This window comes from Pieris napi, chromosome 22 (genome assembly GCF_905475465.1).
Source record: "Pieris napi chromosome 22, ilPieNapi1.2, whole genome shotgun sequence".
Lineage (NCBI taxonomy): Eukaryota > Metazoa > Arthropoda > Insecta > Lepidoptera > Pieridae > Pieris > Pieris napi.
Window position 1 is genome coordinate 837155 of NC_062255.1, and position 26320 is coordinate 863474.

General features: G+C 33.3%; 1 protein-coding gene across 1 annotated transcript in view; it reads right to left on the reverse strand.

The window, feature by feature from the left end:
• Positions 1-8604: 8604 nt before the first annotated feature.
• The window catches only part of LOC125060714 (potassium voltage-gated channel protein Shaw-like), a 147543-nt gene continuing 129827 nt past the window's right edge, over positions 8605-26320 (reverse strand). Inside the window, exons 8-10 of the mRNA XM_047665736.1 lie at positions 10969-11116; positions 10247-10348; positions 8605-9883 (exon numbers count right to left, since the gene is read on the reverse strand). Coding sequence (XP_047521692.1) covers positions 9486-9883; positions 10247-10348; positions 10969-11116 — 648 coding nt within the window. The 3' untranslated portion in view covers positions 8605-9485. The remainder of the gene's footprint in view (positions 9884-10246; positions 10349-10968; positions 11117-26320) is intronic.

A 26320-nucleotide genomic window follows, 5' to 3' on the forward strand; every position in this document is an offset into this window, starting at 1 on the left:
TAACTTGAGGGCATTTCTCAAAGCTAAATTAAAAAAAAAATTAATATCTTCAATCCAAAATAAAACTAAAACCAAAATAATAATTAAAGAAAACACACTTCTTACAAAGTTATAACAAAAATCCAAATTTTCATACAAATGGAACAATTTATAACTCAAAAGCGTCGATCAGACTCCGTGTCTGTCGTTTTTTCCCTACCCTCAACCTATTTATAAAGTGTTAAATTAAGTTGAAATATGTCTAAACTAGAATATTACATGTAAATCTAACGTACAGAAAATTATTTCTATCACACCAGGCAGTTTGGTTTCATTGGTTCACTAATTCCCCGAGAGATGGCGCTTAATTACGTTCGTAAATTATCCGCCATTAATGCGCTTGTGTCTTGTACGGGGAATTGTGCTGTTAATTGCATTTTGTCTCCAAGAATAGGTATTAGAGCTCGTATAAAACCGATTAAGTAGGTGATTTAACTTTTTCATTTTGCAGTTTTATACGGTAAATATAACATTGGAAGTATTTTAGTTATATACAAATTAAAATACACGAATCAGTAGCGCAACAACCTTTTTAGGTCTGGTGCTTAGATTTCTGTGTGTGTTTCATGATCATTCGTCAATTTAATAGGCAAGTAGATAATCGGCCTCCTGTGCCTGACAAACGCCGTCGATTTTTTGGGTCTAAGGCCAGCCGGTTTCCTCACGATGCTTTCCTTGAAATGCCCAAATAGAAAGAAAGTCCATTGGTGCAGCCGGGAATCGAACCTACGACCTCAGGGATGAAAGTTGACGTTGAAGCCACTAGACCAACATTACTCTAAAAGTTGAATTAAACTGAACAATATAGTATACAATATACATGTAATAATAAACGATGTACTGTCCCACGACACCAGCGCTGTTGCGAATGGACGGTTTCCCCAGAACATTTGAATCAGGTTGTGAAAGACTGAGTGGAGCCTATAAGGAATTCCATACAATAAGACAGTACGTTTTTGGTCACTTGCTGTAAATAAAAATTAAGAAGAATTTTACAAAAACTCCCGAATATTTAAAGTCCCAGAATTTGAATTAAATCTTGAACTAAGACGACGTCTTCCCTCCGTATTGAAAAAATGTGTTACTGTAAGACACGTTAGCATAACAAACAAAATAAATAAAAATGTGTAAATATATTATGTCTGTCCCAATTGTGTCGTTACTACTGTCGTGTGTAACTTGTATCCGTTTTGAGCTGCGATGCGGGTCCAAACTATTATGAGAAATCGTAACACACCGTCCATTTACTTTTAGCTTAATAAGTAGCCATGTGTAACTTTAATAATATTTATTTCTGAACATGTTTTATTAAAGTTCTTTTTTAGGTAAGTAGCTTATCGTCAGTAGCGCGCGACCGTCACTACATATATTATTCTTCATGGTTTTGTTTGTTGCAAACAAAAAATCATGTGTGTTTCCCAACCTGTTTGTAACATGCCCCATTAACATAAATAATTTTAATATTAAAACCTTGTTCACTTAAGAAACTTAATGATAGGTTTAAGAATGAAATTGCTAGGAAATTCTTAACGAAACACAGTTGTCGAGGTGATAAGGGTGGTATTTTTATTGAGTTTTCTGATGAAAATTAAGTAATTTAGTATTAGTATTTATAATAATATTTTTTATATTATTATAAAGTTATAAATGTATGTAAAGTTTGAATCAAACATATCACACATTTTAAAACTGATAAAATGTAGTATACATTTTTAAGTATTTTTTTATAATAACCTAAGCTATTATTAATTAATTACTTGTATCAACTTCAGTAGGTTTCTGTTGTTACGTACTTAAGGGAATTTAACGGAACGTACAAAGACCAAGTCCAAAATAAACATTAATGACTCGAAGATAATCTAATAAGGTTCTTCTCATTAAGATACACTTTTTCTTTTATTGCAGGCGATAAAATAGCGCACAACGTAAGCTTTTTTAGGTATAATTTAATTCTTTGACATTTTGTTTGGTTTTTTGTAAACAAATAACATTATTTAAACAAATGTATGTGAAACAAAGTCCCACAAATTTGTTTAAGGACAATAAAATAATATAGATATATAGAGCTTACACTATGTTTATAAAAAACATCATTGATGTATTATATGTAATATAGTTATTAAATCTCGTTCGTAAAGCACACGAAAAGAACTGACAGGAAACTGGTGGGGACCACTCTTTTTAATACGCCAGTATTTCGTTTTATATTATGCCTATAACAACAGCATCGGTCAAGTGGCTTCAGCATTCGACTCTCATCCCGAATGTAGTAGGTTCGATCCCCGGCTGTGCATCAATGGACTTTCTTTCTATGTGCGCTTTTATCATTCGCTCGAACGGTGAAAGAAAACATCGTGGAAACCGGCTTCTCCGACCCAAAAAGTTGTCCGCGTGTGTCACTGGGCTGATCGTCTACCAGCCTATTAGATTGACAAATGATCACGATACAGAAATCGGAGACCCAGAGCTAAAAAGGTTGTAGCGCTTCTTATATGATGCCTGTAAGGAACTGCAATTATTACACAGTATAAAATAGAATAATTATAATAATAGTAAAGTAAAATTTATTGAATTAAAAAGCCATTTTAATAGTGCTTAAAGCACCATGTGAATAAAAATAGATTAATACACTAACTTCAACCTTTTAATAAGCAACGACGTAGACTTCAAAGAATTCTTAGCAAAGAGAATAAACCAATTATTGTCTCAGACAAGCTAACTTCGTTTCATTTTTCTTTTGTTTTTCACATAATTAAGTCAGCTTTTGTGTCCTTTTCGTAGGACAATTAAATGGGTTTTCTTAAGTGCTAACAAGAGTCTAATATTGCTGGGTTGATAGACATTTTCAAAACGTGCATTTAACTGACAATTCTTTAGATAATTATTTAATTATAATATTTAATTAAACACAGATATCGCACTATCGCATTGATACTTAGCAATATTTTTCAGATTAATATTGTAGAAAAAAAAATCAGTGGCGCTACAACCTCTTTAAATCTGGGCCTCAGACTTCTGAATCTGTTTCATGATCATTTTTGAATCACACGCCGTCGACTTTTTGGTAATGTCAATGCAGATTCCTCACGATGATTTCCTTCACCGTTCGAGCGAATGTTAAATGCGCACATAGAAAGAAAGTCCATTGGTGCACAACCGGGGATCGAACCTTCCACCTCAGAAATGAAGGTCGCACGCTGATGGTTAGGCGTAATTGTCAAATCTGATTTTGTATATATAATTAAACTAGAAAAAAACATTACACAGGAAAAGTAATATAAATAAAAGTACCCAGTATAAAGACTCTGGTCTGGTTCACCCTGTAGAGCACAAATCTGTGTTTATAATTTATTGTATTATTTCAAATTACTTAAGATTTCATATGGAACATGGTGTAATGGTTGCAGCTCCTAGCATTGTGTAAAACAAAAAACTTGGCGATTAAAAAGAATGGCGGAGAAATTATTGCCAGTTCTTCTCTTCCGTTCTACGCCCTTGATTTGAGAACTGGCAGTAAATTTAAAATTAGAAGAATTCAATATAAGTGTATTTCTGTTTTGACGTTCATAAGTGTACATTGTGTTACCTATATGAATAAATGATTTGAATTTGAATTTAGAGTAGTCTATAATGATCAGCTAATCAGTTAAACAACGAATTTTAAAAAAGAAAAACTTAAATAACAATGAACTTAAATGGTAAAAGTCTGTCAACTTCATGTGGCTGTTCGCTGACCACTATCGATGTCACCTATTCAAAACAATTACGTAAATAATGTAATAGATTTCAAGTTGAACAAGAACTAACAACAAGGAGACATCTTAAATAACAATTTCTAAAAATATACAGTGGTTAAAGTTTTCTTAACCTACAGAGTTATAATAAAAATATTTAAAAATTAATAAAAAGAAAGTTAAAACAAACATAAAACGTTTTATTTTTTACCTTTAACGCTGGCAGCATTTCTTCGTTCTACTGCGATACTTATTCATTGAGCGAGGAAAGCACCAGCTCTGGGGTCACCGGTACAATCTACTAGGCGCCAACTTAAATCGTTAATTAAGAAAATTGTAAATACTAATATATTTGATTGTTATAATTACTAATAAATTTCTAAATTAAAAGTTTTAAAAATCAAACCAAATGGTTTCCATTTCCACAAACGCTACCCGACATTAGGGACATCCCTGTGTTTGTGTGTGTGTTCTAGTCACCCTCTTCTATGGAAAAAAATCTGTAAATGGTTAACACTAAGTTTAAAGATTACTAAAATTTTATTTAAAAATTATTTATTAACAAATTTAATACGTACATTTTAAATAAGACCTTCAATGCACTGTGAGAGTTGTGTGTAAAGTACGCTAAGAATATAACACAAATTAAATATTCAATCCATATTTATTTGTACTCATATATTTCCGCTGCCCACTAGTATCTCGCCCCAACGTCTAATCATCGATATATTAATTAACTGAGGGCTATTAGAATCGCTTCGGCAAATATTGGAATCTCCTTTTCTACCATTTTATTTGCGTTTGTATGATGAAAAATTTCCCATGCGGTTCCACTCTGTTAATATAGACTGTGTATATATTATACAAGTATATTTATTGAGTTATATAAGAGAAGTATTGGTCGAGTGGCTTGAGTGTCTCACCAAGCCAAAAAGTCTCCAATGGACTTTCTATCTATGTGTACATGCTAGTTTGTTTAAATTATATTTTTACTGGCAAACCAGTCTAGCGTTGCTGTGGCTAAGGTTTATATTATATAACATAGTAGTAAACTATTCAAGGGAAACGGTAGGAGAACACCAGTCACGGAGACCACCATGCTTTTTTGGTGGTTATGCATTAAATGCTTATGTGAAACGTTGGTATTTTCAACACAGCGCCATCTGTTAGAATTGTGACTATCAATTCATAAACAAATATTTTGCAATACAATATTATTGCGCGTATAAATTGAGATGTGAGATATCATATCTTTTAAGTTAGATCAAACTGCACACGACGCAAATTCGATTGAAATCGGTTCTGTAGTTTAGCTATAGTGGACAAACAACGTGACACGTAATTTATATATATTGCGTTATTTATATATATTGGGTAATTTATATATATATATATTTTAAGATAGTTACGTAGGTGGGAGCCCAAGACCTATTTAAGTTTTTGTACAGAAAATAGGAAATTACAATCAGAACGTTTATTACCATGACAGAGCACATGGCTCAGCTTGCTTTCCTAACATAACGTAGATAATATCTAATGAATTATTGTAAAACAGTCTTTATTCATTAAAATACAAATACCCTTTTACGTAATATATACCAGTGTCAGGGTACAGACTCTTACATGACAAATTAAAACTACAAATTCCAAAATATATAAATTATTTTGAACATACCAATCTTTTATCCCCATCGCCCACTGGTGAAATAACCTGTGACAGAGGTTATATCACCAGCGCAATCAGTCAACCTCTTCTCCCCCTCCCCCTTCGTAAGAAATATGAAAGTGCAGAAGAAACAGAAACTACCCCAGGCCCATTTGATATAAAAAAAAACTTTTTAAAGAATTACTTGATCGTTGCCTGATTATAAGATCGAGCGAAATGAGATGAAAATCTCAATTAAATGAATTATTATAAAATGTCATTCAATATCGTCTGCTCCTATGAACATGTAAGTAATTCATACTTTGAGGTTGTTTTATCCTTAACTCACCCGAGACCACGCATTAAAAAATACATTTACCAGTAAGGCTAATATTAAAATATTTATAATCAAAGAGAGTCAAAAACAATTATTTCCGCAATTCAAAACCAGGATTAAATCAAATAAATGTCACACGAACAATGTAATAGTAAGAAACGTTGTGGGCCGTGCCAATATTTGTGAAACCTGATCAGAGCGGCTGCGGACCAAAATTTAATTACGAACGCGTTTGCTTACATAGTACCAATAAAGACTCAATGTTTGCTACAATATTACTTTATTGATAAAATATATATATGGTTAATATTACTAGTTCTACGGCCATATTTTGATAATAACCAGTGTAAATTCTAATAACTGAGGTACAATTACCTTTGAACTTAGGTGCATTAATGCAATGCGCACTTGTAAAAAGGAAAGGATGGATTAGTGTTCGCGTTCGTTGGGCGGGTCACAGTAGAACATAAAATCATATTTTTATAAATACTAAACAGTAACAAATGAAAATTAGTGATACAGTATGTGATCAATTATAAAAAACAATTAAACACAAGCAAACAGCAAACGAACTAAATAGAAACTGAAACTTCATTAAGAAGATTATTGTAAAATATATCAATCAATATTTTCATTAATGTTATTAATTAAGTTGTAGGAGCGAGATAGCCTAATAAAGTAATGTTTGATACAGGTACGAAAACTAAGTAAGTGATGGTAAGTAAGAATACCTATCCAGTATTATTTGTGTCAGTCCATAAACATATTTTATAGCGTTTTTGGCACACGACTTCGTGTATTTATGGTTTGAGTCCCGGTCACATCTCTTGGGACGCAAACATTTCAGCTGAGATTGTGTCAGGTTTTTCATTTATTTTTTCTTCTTTTTTAGTGCGTCCTATTTTTTGTTTAGATTTAGATTCTTAATTTATAAATTATTGAATTCGAATGAGAATTCTCGTCAAAAACAGGTTTCTTGCATCGGCTATCTATGGAGCGTTGGTGTTTCAGTTGGTTTGTGATGTTTTGATGGCGCAATTTACTGGCTATGGTGTCTATGACATTGGCCTTAGTATATAAGTTAATTATTTAAATATATGTCCATCTTGTGTTTCCACCACACTGCTATAAACTTCTTATTCATTTCAAATTATGTATACAATAAATAAATTTAATAAAATAAGTGCTAGTTAATATAATATTTCAGGAATATATATATAAACATTTATATTAAACGAGCTTTTATGGCGCTATTGTGTTTGTACGTTTTTTTTAATTCGGGCATTAAATTAAGGCAATAACTATATCTAGTTATAACTATGTATGCTATATATAATTAATGTGTGACTAGATAACAATTATATTAAAGGTTTCTCTCAATTCAAGCATACACGATTAGGTGTTTTGAAACCCTCCAGAAACAAAGTTTAATACTTTCATTCGTCCCCATTATAAAAAATTTGACTGCATTATGATTGATCGGGTTCAAATCCCGTACTGCGGAGAAAATTTATCATTGCGATTGACTGTTTTGTATTATGATATTGTCAACAAAAACCTCGTTCAGATTACTTTTACTGCTACAGTAAAGTAAAAAAAAAGTGCTAAAAGTTTGTGTAAATGTTAAATGCGCACATATAAAGAAAGTCCATTGACGCACAGCCGGGGATCGATCCTACGACCTCAGGTATGAGAGTCGCACGCTGAAGCCACTAGGCCAACACTGATCTAACATTTGCTCGAACGGTGAAGGAAAACATCGTGAGGAATCCGACATGTCTTGACCCAAAAAGTCGACGACGTATGTCAGGCACTGTAGGCTGATCATCTACTTGCCTATTAGATTTAAAAATGATCATGAAACAGATTCAGAAATCTGATTTGTTTTCGTTTGTGTGCATAGGTATATGTATATATTTTTCAGAGAATAAGTACTAAATAAGACCTAAAACTTAATAATATAAATTTATATTAGTGCGGTTAAATCAATCAATCATCTGTTGACACTTCAAATGAACTCATCCATCAAGAAATTCATTAGCCTTGCGTCGACATTTCTTGAATCACGCCCCATTTAATACTATATAGTCTCAGGTTTTTGTCTCAGTTTGAGAAACGTAACGTTTTCTAACCTTATTTAATTTTGGCTGTCGTGTGCATATTATAGGTTCCATAGTTATTTTGTTGTCTATTTTATCCTAAATTGGTGTTCTAAATTTCAAAAACAAAAGCTTATAAATAAAATTATCAATTAAATAGATGAACTGATTTTTTACACACACATAAAAACCTGTAAATTTTTGATGAAGTGCTACATTGTAATGATCTCTCTCGTTTTACCGGATTTAGTCTATCATTGAGCAATAAACGTGTAAAATTATCTTTACCTACTGCTGGATGAGTTATAGCAATCTAAATATTACATAAAAGTGCTTTATAAATAATCCAATAATTGCCCGTAACTTATAAATTCCCAAAATATAGCAACGCCCTCAGTTCATCCATTGAAGTGCACTCGGCTCCAGATCTACAATACTAAGATTATGTAGACTCAGACGGAGATAACGTCAAAGTTCCTGTTCCTCTTCCCTGAATTCAGCCTGAACTTTATGAATCAAGCTTAGCGCCCTGGTATATGGGATGTGTTACTTCTTATTCAAGATTTACTTATGATACCCATCGTCACTGCTCCATCATCAGCAGTCAGTATTCTTAGACATTATAAAAAAATTTCAACTCCACTTCTGAATGCTACTGCCGAAGTATTCAAAACGTCAAGTTATTAAAAGCAGTTTTACCTGTAGTACTTGCCGTAAAGGCACTATTATTATTAGTAATAAAACAAAAACCATCGTAAATTATTTAATACATAATAATTATAATTAACAACAATTGGAATATAACTATTATTTACATTACAACATCACTGTCTCGTCTTTCATTTACAAAATTTACAATTATTGAACGAAATTCTAATAAGTACTACTATTTGGTCAATATAGTTTTGATTAGACAAAATAATTTAGTTTATAGAACATTAGTTTTGAATATTAATCGGAATTTTAGTAAATAGTTAATAATTAATCCACTCTCACTCGCATAACTAAACATAGGTCGCTGGTTCATATCCGGCTCGAAGGACCAAAATGTACGGTTCCTGGGTCATCGGGGTGCTTTAAATGATAGAGGAATTTAGTTTTATTCTATATTAACCTCTCGCATATAACAATATAATATAAGCGAAATAATGAAATGCTAATTTCTATGTAACAAATGAATGCTATGTAGTTTTAGAGAGTTCCTACGTTTGGATATACTCTCGGGGCATAACTCCGACGATTTAGGTAATCGTCACGCGTATAAAACTAAGAAAGCCTGAGTGGGCAAAATATACTGCCTTGGCCTATACTTATAACCTTGAGTTATACTTTAAAGCTAACATATACCGTAGATATAAATAAACACGTTAATAATAATATGGACTTTGGTCTGCTTGAATAAATAAATAATAATTATTATTATTTTAGTAGAGTAAGATTTATCGAAAGACTAAAGACAAAAACTCCTGGTTTCCAATATCAATAAGTACTAGAGAAAATTACGAATATTGCGAAGTGAAAGCGGATTAACAACCAATATTAATTTCGTTAACATTTAAGTTTTCTATCTTAACAAGTATTATTTTCGTAAAGATCAATTTTAATACAATAAACAAAACAGTAAAATGGGTTTAAACTGAATTATTATTAGGACTATCTTTACATGCATCGTTCTCTATAACATTCGAATTAATTTCACAACATACATTATCATCTATAATTCTACCTACATCACAACACATTTTGTTATCTACATCTTCCGATTTCTCAACAATTATATCTACTGTCGGTTTAAAGTCATCTCTAATAATTTTGTTCAAATCCGGAGGTCGGACAGTTGACAAGGTGCTGGATAGAAATGATGATTGCAGGTTGTACCCTGGTAAGAGTTTTGGTTGCAAGGGTAGCATCAGATCTAATGATCCGGTTGTGGCAGGCCGTGGTTGTAAGGGCGGGGCAGTCATCAGGGGAGGTTGTAGTGATGCCAACGATATGGTAGCGCATTGCGTGTTTACTATCGGGCTCTCGACTGTAAATAACAAAAGAACTTTAAAGTTTTCTATACGCTGCAACTCCCAATTATGAAAATGTTTAAAACCTTTAGTCATATTTTAAATATGTTAGTAACTATTTTATTCTTAAAAGGCCGGCAACGCACTCGCGAGCCCTCTGGGATTGAGAGTATCCATGGGACGCTGTATCACTTAACATTAGGTGAGCCAGCTGCCCGTTTGCCCTCTGTTGTATAAAAAAAATATTTAATCCGTTTTCTTTTTGGATACTTGTGTTACGACTTGTGAACTACAGTAGATGTTATTTCAATTCTCAAAGTGTTTGGATAAGGTATTTGGATTGGAGAGCTTATGTGGTTAAGGTTGGAATCGAAAATTACCTATAGGAGCCCGAGCTTGTAGTGGCTGTGCGGTGGGCGGAGGACGAAGTACATTCGGTGGACCTTGTAAAGCCAAACTAATCATGTTCATGCCATTGACACCTGTAAATATAACAATAATAATACTGAAAATCAAATAGCATAGACATTATTTCCGTAACCAGCTTCATTCTTAGAGAAAGAGAAAAATAAATGCAGAAAAATAACTGCACTTTCAAAACAGATACTGCGTAAGGAGATATTTACTTTATTGTCAACAGATTTCGCTGTGTTATTGAAGTATTCTATTTTATAGTCAGAAGTCAAAAGTCAAAAATCATTTATTCATATAGGTAACACAATTTAAGTACATTGTGCTACCTTACCTACCTACCTACCCTAACTACCTACCTTTTTTTTGTGTGCTTATAAGCATGAACACACAAAAAAAATTATAACTCGAAAACTACAAAAAATCGCGGAACATTCATGGGGTATTTCGTATACCCCCAGGTGTGAGGAATCTAAAAATTTTTTATTGACATCACTAGTTGGACCATGCTGTATATTTGAAGCATAAATCTAAAACTGTACTACTAAAATTAACAGTATCGCAACATAATTATTTTTCCTGATCAATCATATACAACGTCGATAAATTAGTATTGAAAATAAAAAAACAATAACGTAAGTTTTCCTAATCCACGCCATCTATGATTCATCGACGAAAGTTTTGTCCTTACCGAACTTGTTAGCTCCCTGAAGGTCCTTTAACACAACCGGATGTTTCACGGCATTCACTCGACGATTTGAGGCGGTGGCGTCGCGTTTCCTTCGGGGTTGCTCAACGGGTAACACTCGACGTCTCTTCTTCGGCAGTTTTGATCGCGCCTGTCGATAGAGGGCGCTAAATTAAATTTAGTTACACAGTCAAATGTAAGTTATAGGAAATTGACCTCATTTGTAAAATGAATCAATTTATAATGTGTATTTTCAGCTTCCATGCCTATTAGGGTAACAAATTATAATAGAGACTGAAATCCATTTGACAATTTACAAATTTCGAAACTTATGCACTTACATAATAAAATGTTATAGACACGAAATGTATTATATAAATTTAAATATAATATTTCTAATATTTTAAACACTCAAATCGTAATTAAATTATTATTTAAGATGTCTAACAAATAATATCTAAAACATAAGCGTAGAAAAATGGACCTGTTTATATTTAAAACTAGTTGTGCCCCGTAGCTTCACACGCCTAAATACTTTACTTTGCACTAGATACAAAAACCGTTAATATATACATACTTTATATATAAAGTCGGCAGACATGTTTTTTTATTTTTTTTTATTACGAGACCAATGTTATCTGTGGTACTGTGTTAATACTCCATAATATATAACAAGTTAATAAATCAACAATCTAAGTTATACAAAGGCTAATCGCAAGATCGTTGGAGACTCAAATGAAAGTTATAACAATAGCGAAACATTAATTATAAGTTTTAATGAAATATTTTGATAGCTTTTCCTCGAGGTTTTTACACAATTTTTGACAGCTGAGAGGGTTTTGCGTTTTCCCGACAGCTTCAATAGGTCATTAGTAACTTTTTGGTGATTAATCAGATAAATTTCCAATTAAATAAAGAAGAAATTAATTCTCAACCTGAAGTCCTGTGTTTGAACCACGGCTATGTTCAGATTCTTCGCAATGTTCACAAAACTTGGCAACAATAATTAAAAAGAGAGGCGGGAGTGTCTTGCCAGTTCTCGCCCGCTACGCCCTTAATTTGAAAGCTGGTATAAATGTTTTTTTTTTAAATATTGACGATCGTATCGAATAAATTATCATACTTTCAGTTACGCATTGTAAGGAATTTACCTCAAGGAAAACTTTCATGACGCCATAACAATTTGGCACGTTTATTAAAAAAAATTTGTACAGACAATATTTATTATAGAAAACGACAAAAATACGCACGTATTTGTAGAGAATTTCCATTGTAAAAAATACATCTATTGCATTATAATAAATGTTATTAAAATATTGACGTCCAGTTTAATATACTCCTATATCCTCTCGATGATATGATTGATGATGATTTTAACGTCAAATACACCCGCAAAATGGGATCGAAGTATAACGTTCCTTATAGCAGAATTTTTTGCTGACCTTTAAAGAAAAAACATCGAAATCGGCAATACATTTTTTTAGCTTGAAAGGCAAAAGAAGCTTATTACTTAGCTTAGCTTACTAAGCTTCTTACTTATATAATTTACTTAAACCTCTTTAGGTCTGAGCCTCAGATTTCCGAATCTGTTTCATGATCATTTTACAATGTAATAGGTAAGTAGGTGATCAGCCTCCAGTGCCTGACACACGCCGTCGACTTTTTGGGTGCGTGCCGTGCGTCTTAGACGCGTTGGTTTCCTTTCGATGTTTTCCTATACCGTTCGAGCGAATTTTAAATGCGCACATAGAAAGAAAGTCCATTGGTGCACAGCCGGGGATCGAACCTACGACCTCAGGGATGAGAGTCGCACGCTGAAGCCACTAGGCCAACACTGCTCTTTAGTTATAATTAGTATAGTATTATTAGTTATATAATATTAAGACAAAATATATAGAACTGTATCTACTCCATGTCTCAAAAGAAATTTTCGTTATGTTCTGAGAATTTTCCATTTCTAGTAGAAAATAGATATTTATAATTAAATACAGTAATAATTATCAATTGACGTTCCAAGCGAATATGGATCTGGATTACATATTATATACTTTTGTCTTTGATAATTTTTCGTTTAATAGACAAATATATCTTCTAGTCTTCTGTGTTCATGTAAAGCTGTATTTTCCGGGATAATCCATGGGTGCACAGCAGCGATTTGAACCAATAGCTTCTATGTTCATATTGACACACCTATTAGTACAAAACTTTTCTGGTAATAAATTTTTTTTTTTTATTACCAGTTCTACGCTGTCCCACCGGTGGTGGTTTTTGTAAGATTGATATACATTTACAGTGTTGGCCTAATGGCTTCCGAGTGCGACTCTCCTTGAGGTCGTAGGTTCGATCCGATGTACACCAATGTACCATTCGCTCGAACGGTGAATGAAAATATCGGGAGGAATTCGGCTTGCCTTAGATCCAAAAAGTCAACGGCACGTATCAAGAACGGGAGGCTGATCAGCTACTTGCCTATTATGTCGACAAATGATCTTGAAACAGATACAGAAATCTGAGGCCCACTCATAAAAAGGTTGTAGTGCCACACATTTACACAAAATCCATTCAGAGAGAATTTATCTTTAAGTGTTTAAAAATAAAGTTCCGTAATTGAGACATTGTGGCAGATATATTTAACATCTGTTTAATATTAAAAAGCCTAATTAAATAAAACCAACATTTGTATACGAGCTAAGTAAAGCAAAATTTTCCCGAATATTCCGAGTATTTGAGACTTTGGGAGCACTCAAATTTCCGTGGCTTGAGTTTATGCTATGATCACACTGACTATATCTTGCTATTTACTCACACACTGACTATTTAAAAAAATTAAAGAAAGAAGAGAAGAGTAAGAGCATTGAAATAAAAGTGATTTTGTAAGGTTATCCTGTAAATATTACTTATTTTTGTTCTACAACTAGTTCTCTTTTTTAGCAATTGTCCACAGGAAGTGAAAAAGAAGTTATCACTTTATTGACTTAAATTAACATCAAATAGAACAGTCACAACAATTCGTGGCCTGAAATTTCTTTATATATTTTTTCTCGTTCTTTTTTTACTACCGTAAATTTTTAAAGTTTAGAAGTAGGTACGTTTTCCTAACAATATTTTCCTTTATAAAAATATTAATAGCGCACATAGTAAATAGGGATTTGTTTGTACGGGGTTCTAATTCATACTCCTATCGCGTTTTTTTAAGACAGTTTTTATACCACCACTATGTGAAACCCACTGAAGTATTCGACCCTATACTTAACACGAAACGAGCATACCATTCCGTAAAGTTTGCAGGCTTTCTGGCAAAGTGAGTATCACGTCAGGTGAGTCTCTTGCCTGTTTGCCCCCTATTGTATAAAAAACTCCAAGGCTAACATTGCCCCCATATGTTACTGAAATTTAAAATAAATCTGAAATCAGGCATCCAGTGTAGCCACAGCATTAAAACAGGGTATTTTAGAAGTATATTTGAGTGTATGTTTCGTTCCGCTCACACGAGCCATGTTTCAACCTTCAAGTACAATACGCCAGTTTCAAGTAATTGCTTGCTATATGAAATCAGAAATGGTTAATTACTGCATAAAATGTTATATGTGCAACGGAACCAGGGTACAGTAAACAGAAATATATAAATACCAAACAGTTTTTTTTTTGCTTCCGAATTAAAGTATTTATTTCCAACATACAGTCTTTACAATATTATTAACCTACATTGTAATTAAAATAATAATGTAAATGTAAAATAATAAAATTAATAAATAGAAAATTAAAACAAATTTAAAAATTTTGAAATTGAAAAATATATGAGCGTCACGGGACGCCTGGCAGATGTGAAACATCGACATTATTTTGTAAAAGTAATATGCAGAAAAGAACAGATTGTGATAGGAACTAAATATGTCATAATGATAAAATAAAATATTACGATTTTTTTCCAGATAACGATGACTATTTATTGAATAAACATTTATTTTCATTAAATACAAAAATTTACGAATTTATTTCAAATCGTGACTACTTAAATCGTTTAGTGACTTCGAAATACACACACCGTACACACTACTGCATATAGACTGTATATATATACCATCATATAGCGTGGCGACGCGTCGCCACGGTATGCGTCGCCACGCCAGAAATCGGTTTTACGTGCGGCTATAGATGTTTCACATCAAAATTTTGGTCCCTGTGGCAGTGAAACGCTGGGAGCTCTTTATCGCTGTATTTCGCCATACTTATTCGTTAATTAAAGAACCAGCTGGGGTCACCGGTACTATCTACCAGGCCCCAACTTAAATCTTTGATTATCATGAGCTTCAGGAATTCGTACGCAAATATTCTTCAACCTCATAATATACCTTAAGGTTGTTTGTTGGTCCACTTATTACTCCTAATTTCTGTAACGGCTACTTGGTAAAAAATCACCTCGGCCGTAATCATCAGCAAATCAGATCTTCTATTATCCTTTTTTTCTCGATTTTTGTACTCACCATTCGCATATTATATTTGCTATAGATTAGAAAAAAAATTCTGATGAGACACATGTTACAGCATTTCAACCCTTTTCCTTACAATGAAAGTGTCTGTTCATTTAATTTACAAGTCAATTTGAAAGACTTAACAATACTTGAATTCTAAAGTTTTCCCAACTGAATTGTTTTTGTCTGAAATTTACAAGTACTTAACATGGTGTTATAGATTCAAAGCTTTAAGTTCTATAAATGTAGACGGTGTATGTATGTACATAAAATATAAAATGTTTCGTATGCACCAAGGTATGTGGCTGATGAGTTTTCCTATTTCTAAAAGCATTTTTGGAGAGCAGTGTTGGCCTGGCCTTTATTCATATAGGTAACACAATGTACCTACACTTATGAACGTGAAATAAGAAATATATATTAAATGCCTCTAATTTTACATTTAATGCCAGTTCTCAAATCAAGGGCGTAGAACGGAAGAGAAGAACTGGCAATAAACTCTCCGCCACTCTTTTTAATCGCCAAGTTTTTTGTTTTACAGAACGTTTGTAAGGAGCTGCAACCATTACACCATGTTCCACATGACATCTTAATAAATAATAATAAAATAAATTAAAAACAAAGATTTGTCCTCTATCAGCAGGAGGCATGGTGAAATAGGAGCACGCACTTAACAATTTAAAGGAGAGAGACAACCCGACGCATGGACGCCGCCACAAGAACTTGGCTACATAAGAAAATAATAATAATATTAATTATACTCAAATAATTTGATACCACATGGATCATCCTCAATCCTGAGGTCGTGGGTTCGATCCCCGGCTGTGCACCAATGGACTTTCTATGTACGCATTTAACTTTTGCTCGAACGGTGAAGGAAGACACCGTATGGAAACCGGCTTGCCTTCGATCAAAAAGTCGACGACGTGTATCAGGCACATGAGGCTCATCAAATAATCGTTATACAGATGCAGAAATCTGAGGCTCACACCTAAAAAGGTTGTAGTGCCACTGATTTATTTTAGAAGCTTTTTATATCAGGATTATTAATGCCGGAAGGAGGTACTTTGAACGCACCGATATAACCATGATAATTTTCACTTACTATGTATTAAGTTATTAAGGTGGAAATACAAATTCGGATTCTTAATAGAAATGGAATTATATGCTTTATTTATTGAACCTCAAAGTAGTAATTGCTTTAAAGTGCTGCACTAAGAGAGTCGTAAATTAACAGGTTGCTGGCAATTTGCACCGCCCCTGATTAAATTGGCCAAGAGTGATTTGTGTCTTCAATTTACACAGTGATCTACGAGTAGGCTATATAGAAGTTCATTAAATGCCAACTACTGTACAACTACGTGTGAATTAACAATGGTAATTTGTTATAAAGAAAATGGTGGACATCTCTATACAGATTTTCGGATTCCTCGTGATATATTCCGCAGCACCACTAATTAAATTTTATTGCACTACTACCTGACCTGGAAAACGTTTTGCCATATAAATTATTTCTAATTATTGACCACTGATTATTACAGTCCTAATATCGCTATTAAAAGGAGGTTTGTAGTAGAAGCTTATTTATTTATTCACACTTTCACACACACACACTCACACGTTACATTATTATCGCAAACAAGCGATATCTTCCAGGCAACCCTAGTAAGGGAAAAAAATATGATGGGTATAGTGCAAGAAGTGCATAAACAAATCTTTAAAAAAAATTATAGAACCGTCAAAAATAATACAAAAAAATATTAATAAAACAAACTTAAAAGCTTGAAATTTATATTAGTTTTTAAATGCCAAATTAAAAAAACAATCACTAAGGAGTATACACAATAAATAACGTAGACCTACCGATACAGAAGAAATTTTATAAAAATCAATGGATTCGTTTCGGGGGAGTTTGGTCTAATTAATGAAAAGATTCGAGAATTTCATATCTATAAATATCGTAGTGGTTGTTACGTTATTATATTCTAATTATATACACATGATAAACGACTAAAGTACTGCACATAAAAACATCCTTCAACGAATTTTGTACATTACTTCTCTCGCTGCGCTGTGAAGCACACGAAATTTCATAAATAATAAGAAATTAAATAAATTCTAGTTCATTAAAGAACGACGTTTATTTAATAGAAAATTCAATAAAGAAATTATACAAATTAGTACCTTTAAAATGCATTCAAACAGTGCATTTTCTTGAAACAGATGGAAAACGCAAACAATTTCCTCTGATGTCCCTCCAACGCTTTAATTTTATATCAAGTCCTCTCATTTGCGTTACCAATTCTGTTTTTGTCTCAAACTTCGCTTGTTATTCGTAACTTTGGCGCATTATGTTAATGTAGCTTCAAACGAATAGAATTCAACTTTTTACCAGAATTAAGCGCATGTATACTTTTCTAGTATGCATCCTAATAATTTCAGTGTGCTTCATTGTAAATTGTATTGTATTTTTACAAACTTTGAAATAAGCTATTGGACAGGGCTGGAGGCTCGTTGTTACAGTGATACCACCACCCATGGACACTCACGATGGCAGAAGGATTGCGAGTGCGTTGCCGACTTTTTCAGTATTGGTAGGCTATTTTATTAAGGGAAGGAAGATACCTCAATGGTTTTGCTTAGATGGAGTGCAGCAAAAATTGCTTTAAAAAACTTTCGTGGCACGTATATGAAGATGTAATAGCGGGATAGAGCAGTGTTGGCTTAGTGGCTTCAGCGTGCGACTCTCATCCCTGAGGTCGTGGGTTCGATCCCCGGCTGTGCACCAATGGACAATTTATGTGCGCATTTAACATTCGTTCGAACGGTGAAGGAAAACATCGTGAGGAAACCAGCTTGACTTAGACCAAAATGTTGACGGCGTGTGCACCGGAGGCTGATCACCTACTTGCCTATTAGACAAACTATCATGAAACAGATACAGAAAGGTTGTAGCGCCACTGATTTATTTATTTTAATAGCGGGATAAATGGCTCACCTCTTTACGGCCGTAGCCGATTCAACTAATATTCCGTCTGCCAACAAAAACGTCAGAGCTTCCGTACCCCAGTATACGAATTACAATATAATGTAAAAACTTTATTATTATGTGGAAAAGAACTGACGTGGCAATTACGGTAATATAAATCTTTTTTGCTACGCGTCTTTTCATTTATTCACTAAATACTAGATTTTGTTCATATTAAGTATAATACCTACTGTTGAATTACATTGCCAATGTAACAAAAGAGCAAGCATTGCACGACGGCTTCCGCAAAAACTACCAGCACACACAACTACAACACAAGAAGTGGTTGTTACAAATGACTAGGAATCTTTGTGTCTCTTTTCGTTTACTTAGTGAGTAATACTTTAATTGTTTCATTAAGCATACTACTGTCGAACTATATTGCAAACGTAACAAAAAAGGCAGCATCGCACGACGGCTTTCACTCCGCACAGACCAATCCGCATCACCAACACAACAAGTACTTGTTACAAATGACTACTATTTTCTAAAATGTTAGTGTATTTCATATCTGATATGCTTCGTTTTTAACTTATCTATGATATTTTAAACTCGTGGTGAACATTCTCAGTTCATTTGCAATTCGTCTAAACCACGAGTGCTCGCAATAAAATACAGGCGAAGTCGCGATAGCACTTTAAAACGAATATATTACGGTATGCGTGGCTTCTGTTAGCAGCGGAAACGATTTTAAATGATATCACATATATTTTTACTGACGTATCGTGAAATTCAATTTAAATGAAGTAAAGAAATTATCTTCTTCTTCTGATGCCACTTTGTTGCTAAAGATTGGCTGTTAACAACTTAATTTGCCGGGTATCTTGCGCTACCAATGGCAAACTTCAAGGCAATTCATGCCTTCATAGTCTAGTCGACAAGTTGAAAATGGAACAAAATTTTTTTACTTAAACAAAAACTAAAAAATCCATGTAATGTTGTTAAAAAAATTTCAGAATCTTTATTTGAAATTTCTTAAATATTAATAGTTGCCAATTAAACTTAATGCCATTTTTTTTTCATCTTTAATTGTCTATAACTATTGCAATTTTTTATGTGCTAATACACGCTTTTAGCACATTTTTCTAGACGTCATTCCGGATCCAATGAGCTATCGCACATAATTTTAAGAGTAGTATCTCTATTTTGTTCCATTTTCAACTTGTCGACTAGACTATCACTTTTGCCCATCATTATAAGCCGCAACAAGTACTATCGTGTCCGAGATATTCGACTTTCCGTATTTTAACAGTCTGCATAAACTATAATATATAAATTATATAACAAAGAATAAAATGTGTTTATTCTTTATAACAATGCATTAAGGCAATGCAGGAATGCTTTTAAGCATAAAAAAACCTGTGTCAGGGTTCCCAATAACAGACTTAATAGTTACTTTCATAACAAAGTTAATACAATTTATTAGCTTTTTTTTCAATTACAAATTTTGATTTTTAAACTGTGTGTAGTGTGTGGGTGCATGTAAGTGAATGTGTAAGAAATTATCTAGAATATATTATCGTGATTTTGAAATTGAACAATATAGTTCAAAATTATTATTAGTATCAATAAATGATATACAGTATCAAACTACTTAAGTTATTATTCAAAAGTACGAACCAATATTGTACTTCTCAGCTATAAAATTTAAGGCGCGGCGATTATCAAAATCGTCGACGTCCCAAAAGTCAAGCCAGTCGACACTTGCTTAAGCTTTTTAATTACCATAGCCAAAAGCGACAGAACGTAAAAATTAACTGTATGCTCGAAATGATCGTATTACTTGTATGATTAATATAGCAAACGCCATGGCAATATGTTTTCAAAATACCGGAACCTGTCGTCCTTCCGCCTGTTTCACTGACTTGGACGACGCCATTTTATTCACAGAGAATTTAATTTAATTTACCCGTGCCTCAGTACAGTTCGATTCTAATATATTCAGCACGAACTACACTGAAACTGATATTTCAAATGGAACCGAAAAAGTGAACAGTTAATTAAAACATTTTTCTTAAAGGTTCATATTATGTTAGAATATCTTAAATATATGACGACTCATTGGTCTAATGGTTAGTACCCCTGACTGCGAATCCATGGGTCCCGGGTTCGATCCCCGGCTGAGACGAATAGTGTTGCCCAAAATCGGTCTTGGTCTTGCAGTCTTGGTCTTGTTCTTGCACTTTTGCAAGACCAAGACCAATACCAAGACCGCCTTATTGTAGCAAGACCAATACCAAGACTGAAGCCTGCAAGACTTGAGCAAGACAATACTTAAACCTGCAAGACTCTTGCGTCTTGCAGTTAAGTCAAACTGAGATTTGGGCATTATTAAGTAGGTATTTGTATTAAATCCCGATTTTGAGAAACGTTCCCCAGTATCAAAACCGTAGGTATCGTCATAACACTAAACTAAGGGCTGCAGTTGTATCTGCAGTTGGCAACGTGCCGCTCGTCTGAAAGAACCCTGAAAGGTATTGTATTGATTAGGTAGGTAAGTACTTATTATATTTCAACTATTTATTAAGTAGGTAGCGTGTTAATACTCACAAATCTGTTCCCATCATCCCATGTGATGTAAATGTACCTAGAATAACTTTCTAGCAAAGTTCATACCTTGTTGATCTACCACAGATCTGCCAGCGTTGCCAGATTTTTTATTGTCAAGGCGGGATTTTGGAACTTTTTCAGTTAAAAAAGTGGGAATCTCTCGTCAATAGCGGGACATAGTAACTAAAGGTGATATTTTAAATCAGAGTTACCCTATCGTTAAACACTTGTCTTCTTAATAAAAAAAAAAAAATAAACAAAACAAAACTAAACCAAAAAAAGTATTCATATCATTAGACAAATGGCGTTTCAAATAATTGTCAGAAATCTGAGGAATGAGTATATGATATACCTGGTATCTTTTTTTGGTAGCTGTTAAAAGAGCTGGTGCAATTTCTGAGCATGGCAGTGGTGTCTTGAGTAACCCCAAAAAGCGGGAAAAATGTCCCGCGCGGGGCATTTCATGTTCATTAAAAAATCGGGACGTATGGCAACGCTGGTATCTACCTATAATAATATATTATGCTTGTTTATGTCTAATGTGCAGATTTTACGTTAGTACTCGTAGGTTGGTATGTGCTTAAAATTATATCCAACAAAATTATATAAACATTATGTAGGTAGCTACTTATGTTTCAAAGTTTATATTATTCTTCTATTCAGAAAAATTTAAAACTAACAAGCTAGCGAGTCGAGTAGGTCTAGTAACAGTTTCTACGGCAGCCAATGTTATGGTACAGACGCCAGCACATTGAGCTCCTACAATCTGTCAAATTTCTTTAACAGATTTTCAACTTTATCGCTAGAGTATTAAGGTTCAAGGTTAATTGGGAAAATGTGACGTTCTGCGAATAAACTGTTGGTCGGTCGGTGTATTATATACCTAATTATTTGATAATTTACCGACAAAGACGCCGCGGTTTGCAACAAGTGTATCACAGCATTTGACACTGTTTGAGCGCCGCATTTGCCGACAAAGAGTACGGACAGAGGCACACAAAATTGTTACCTATTTTGGTAGGGTTGGTATAGGGGGATAAAATTAAATGTCTCAGCAGTAGGTAGGTATAAATTGAATGCTCTGAGTTTCTTGTACAAATACATTCTCACACTGGCTGTCCGGCGAGATCATAATTAATAACTAAGTAGGTATTGCATCTATTGAATTTCGAATATTTTAATTTCGAAATACCTAATCATTGTTAATATCGGTAAATGATAGATAGTGAGTGATATACCTAGGTACTAAAATGTGAGCAGCAAGATTGAAAATTGTATATGCCATGTCAGTGCTTTCCATAAGTTTATTTTAAAAAAAGCTCTTAAGTAAGATTTAGAGTTCACTATTACACACAACAAATTATGAAAAATATATTTAGACTGAGTACTTAGGGAATTAGTAGAAAAAATATTCTATCGTAGATACCTAGTTAAAACGTTGTGTTTACTTAATTTTATTTTTCTGTGCTAATGCCAGCATTGACAACCCTACCAAAATAGGTAAAAATTTAGTCCGCCTTAGTCCTAGACTTTGTGTTGCCGCCGTCGCGTCGCTTTCATGTCAAAGGTCGCCGCCACTGCCCATGTTCCAAAGAATAAAATAGGTTTCCGGGTGCTCAGAACGGACGCCAATAGATTATGGTGTCCTCGCAAGGAAGATTGTAGTCGTAAGCATATTATAAAAAAATTTGTAATAACAATATACCTAGTTTATATTATTATTATACCTTTTTAAAGGACATTGCACTGCAAATTTGGAAGTGGGTTAATTTAAACAAACTTGAAACGTGGAAAAACTCCAAATATGAGTGACGTCGTGGGTTTTGTTTTAAAATCACACACTTCCAAAAATCGAGATTTAAAGTGTCGGTTTATCAACTTCTATCGTACCTACATGACGTGAGGCATGACCTAACGGAACATGCCTAGTTCCAATAAAAAAGGAACGTGATAAACAATATTATTTGCATTTATTATCTGCACTATATTTTTGCGTAGGCACAAAACCTATCTGATTCTGATTCTGATACTTCTGTTTTTTAATCTTTCAAAGATTTATTCTATCTATCAAAGAACGCCGCATTTTTCTTTGTCGGTCTTCGGCTTGTGCTTATAAATATGAGTTTTTAAATAATTTTCAGTCATTTCCAATTGAGTTCCGCTTCGAGTCTATCTTATTTATTGTTCTCGCCGATTTACCTAGCTAGATACTCTAAATCCTTATTACTTTCGGAGTGAATGTTTACAATTTGACATGAGTGACGAAGATTCAAATAGCTCTAGTCGGAGTAGTGAGAGTTGCAGAATTAGATCTAAAAGACGAAAGCAAATATGACGAGTTTTTCGAAATAACTCATGCGTCCCAAATTGGTATGTGTAAATTGTGCCAACATAAGAAAGTCGAAATAAAAATGAAAAACAGAAACACTTCAGGCTTAAGAAAGCATCTAGTATCTTTTCACGGGAAGGAATCGCAAATATTTGTTCCTGTAAGAAAACCAACATTAAGTCAAAGTCAAAGTGGAGATATCACAAGGTTTTTAACAACCACTGCAATAAGTAGACAGGTAAGAAAAAAATATGTTACGTAAATACTAGGTACCCAATTAATAATTACAGTAATTTCCAGAGTAAAGTACCTAGCTGTTTCTCGTAGGTACTTTATTTTTGTAAATTTATGAAAAAAAAAACAATGCAAATTAGGGTGTTTCATAAATACCTACTTTACTTTTTATAGTTTAAATTTTTTTTTTATAAATTATTTAGTAGTACGTAGTCCTCAGCGTGGCAATTATGGGCAACTACACCCCGAATGGGAAGCCTTTGTCCAGCAGTGGACGTTCTAGTAGTTCGTAGTTATTAAATTTTTTTACGATTTTAATCTCTATTTCTACAAACGGGTGTTTGTATAGGTATCCTTGTATTACGTGTTACAGAAAGGGTAGGTAGGTATCTGGTTTAGAATCTGCATTCATTTGAACCGTGAGCTAAATAAAGTACTCTACTTAAGCAGGTACATAGTTACTTAATTACTGAGGCAGCCGCGGCACTACTTAAGTTTATTTTACTACAAACAAAAAACAATTTCCCAAGCTACAAAACCTACTTCGATTTTGTACTAACTAATATGTGTTCAATTATTTGTTATTTTGTGGCATAAAACTATCAATATAATAATAAAAATACCAGAAAAACAAATGTTATACGGAGTTGTTTCTTGGATGAATATATGTCCCCGTAGAGCGAAAATTCATTAAGTCCAAAAAACCTGTTTTGAGATAATGAGGGTTAAAGTTTTGAAAAATATAAATTGCCATAACTTTAGCATGTCATGCCATATTTTAATGTTTTTAGTTTCATTTTGAAGGAAATCAAATTAAGTTAAAATGTTAGCTACCCAAAGTGATGATTAAGTTATTACTGAGAAAACCTAAAAAAAAAACCAATTAGTTATTTGTTCTCTGTAGAATATCCGATGTAGTTATGAATTAGTTAATATTTGCCCCTAGTTAGTGATTTTTCACTCAGATCGAGTTTATTTTTATGTTATATGTACTTGATTTGGGTAATTTACGACTAACTGGTAGATATACAAAATATACATAATGAAAAAAAACTTAAGAGTTAAAAGACATTTTGTTTTATAATAGTATAAAATCTAACTACTTTTATATAAAAAAAATCTTCTACACTTCCTATGAATTAAAAATGTTAATATAAAAGTAACTTAGGTAATCTTTTATTTTATAAGCTATGTAAGTTTTTGATAAATAAAAAAATAGTTAACATGATTTCGTAATTTCTCTTATTTTCTATTAGGACCAAAGAATAGATTTATTTAATTTTCACTTTTTGTAAATCGGAAACTAGGATACCTACAAAATTGACGGTTAGACAGTTAAATAGGGGAAAAAACTATAGTTTTATTGGCATTGTTAACTCGATTTGGGCATTTTTCAACCTAATGTGTTTTCGCTCTACGGGGACGATTATTAATTGATTGACACTATTTGACACCGATCAGCTGACGTAGGTACCTATGTAATGAATGATTTGTGTACGTATAGACTTACAAACATTAATAATTATGTAGGTAATTATAGGTATTGAAAAATGTTGCCTTATTGGTTTCTTATCACTTATCACCATAGGAATCCGTGCCTTTGATATGTATGTACATTAAGTATATCCTTTCCGTAACACGATTATAATACAGATTATAGGTATACCTAGGATACCTAGATATAGGTACAGACCTATACCTAGGTAATTTATTCAAATGCGAAGCTAGTTTAGGTATAGTTTAGGTTTTCTAGTACCTATATTATATTTTTATAGATATCATGCTATGTTCATAGTTTTAAATTTTAATAGGTACCTATTATTACTATTATTAACACATATTTTAATATTTTATTTCAGTCAGTATCTGAAAACCGAAGTGACAACTTCATGACAGCTACAGTTGATTGGATTGTAAAAAAATATCTTCCTTTCTCATTTTTCGATGATGAAGATACACAGGAATATTTTCGATCGATATGCCCGAATACGATATTTCCTAAAAGGTCGACACTAAGAAGGAAAGTTAAAGAGCGATTTGAAGAACTACAATCGAATGTTAAAAATCGACTACAACAATATTCATGTAAAATGTCATTTACCATTGATGGATGGACGTCCATTGCTGGTAGGAGTTACTACGGGGTCACAATTCATTTTATAGACAATGACTGGAAGTATCGATCTGTAGTCCTTGATTTTATACCATCGCGCGGTCGACATACTGGGTTAGATATTGCAACGATTTTCCACGAATGTTTATTGGAATATGGCATAATTAATAAAATACAGGGTATCACGGTGGACAACGCAACTGCAAATACCAAATTTATGTGTGAACTTGGCAAACAACTGCTGCATTTTGATTCAGACAATCAACATTTCCGGTGCTTTGCTCACATTTTGAACCTTGGTGTACAAGATTTACTAAAGACCTTAGCTTTACACATTGAAACTGACAATAAAGAACAAGAACAGCAGTATGAAGACTATGAAGACGAAACTGAGGAAGATGAAGAATATGTGCCAAATATTGCTGACTCACGTACAGGTATTACAAAATTACGCAGTATTTCCAGTAAAATAAAAAGAAGCGAGATATTGAAGAGGAAGTTCCAGTCTGCTTGTGAAGCAGTTGGCGTGCCATCAAATCTCAATCCTATACTCGACTGTCCAACAAGATGGAATTCCACACATGATATGATTGGATTTGGTTTAAAAGTGAGACCTGGCATTAACATAT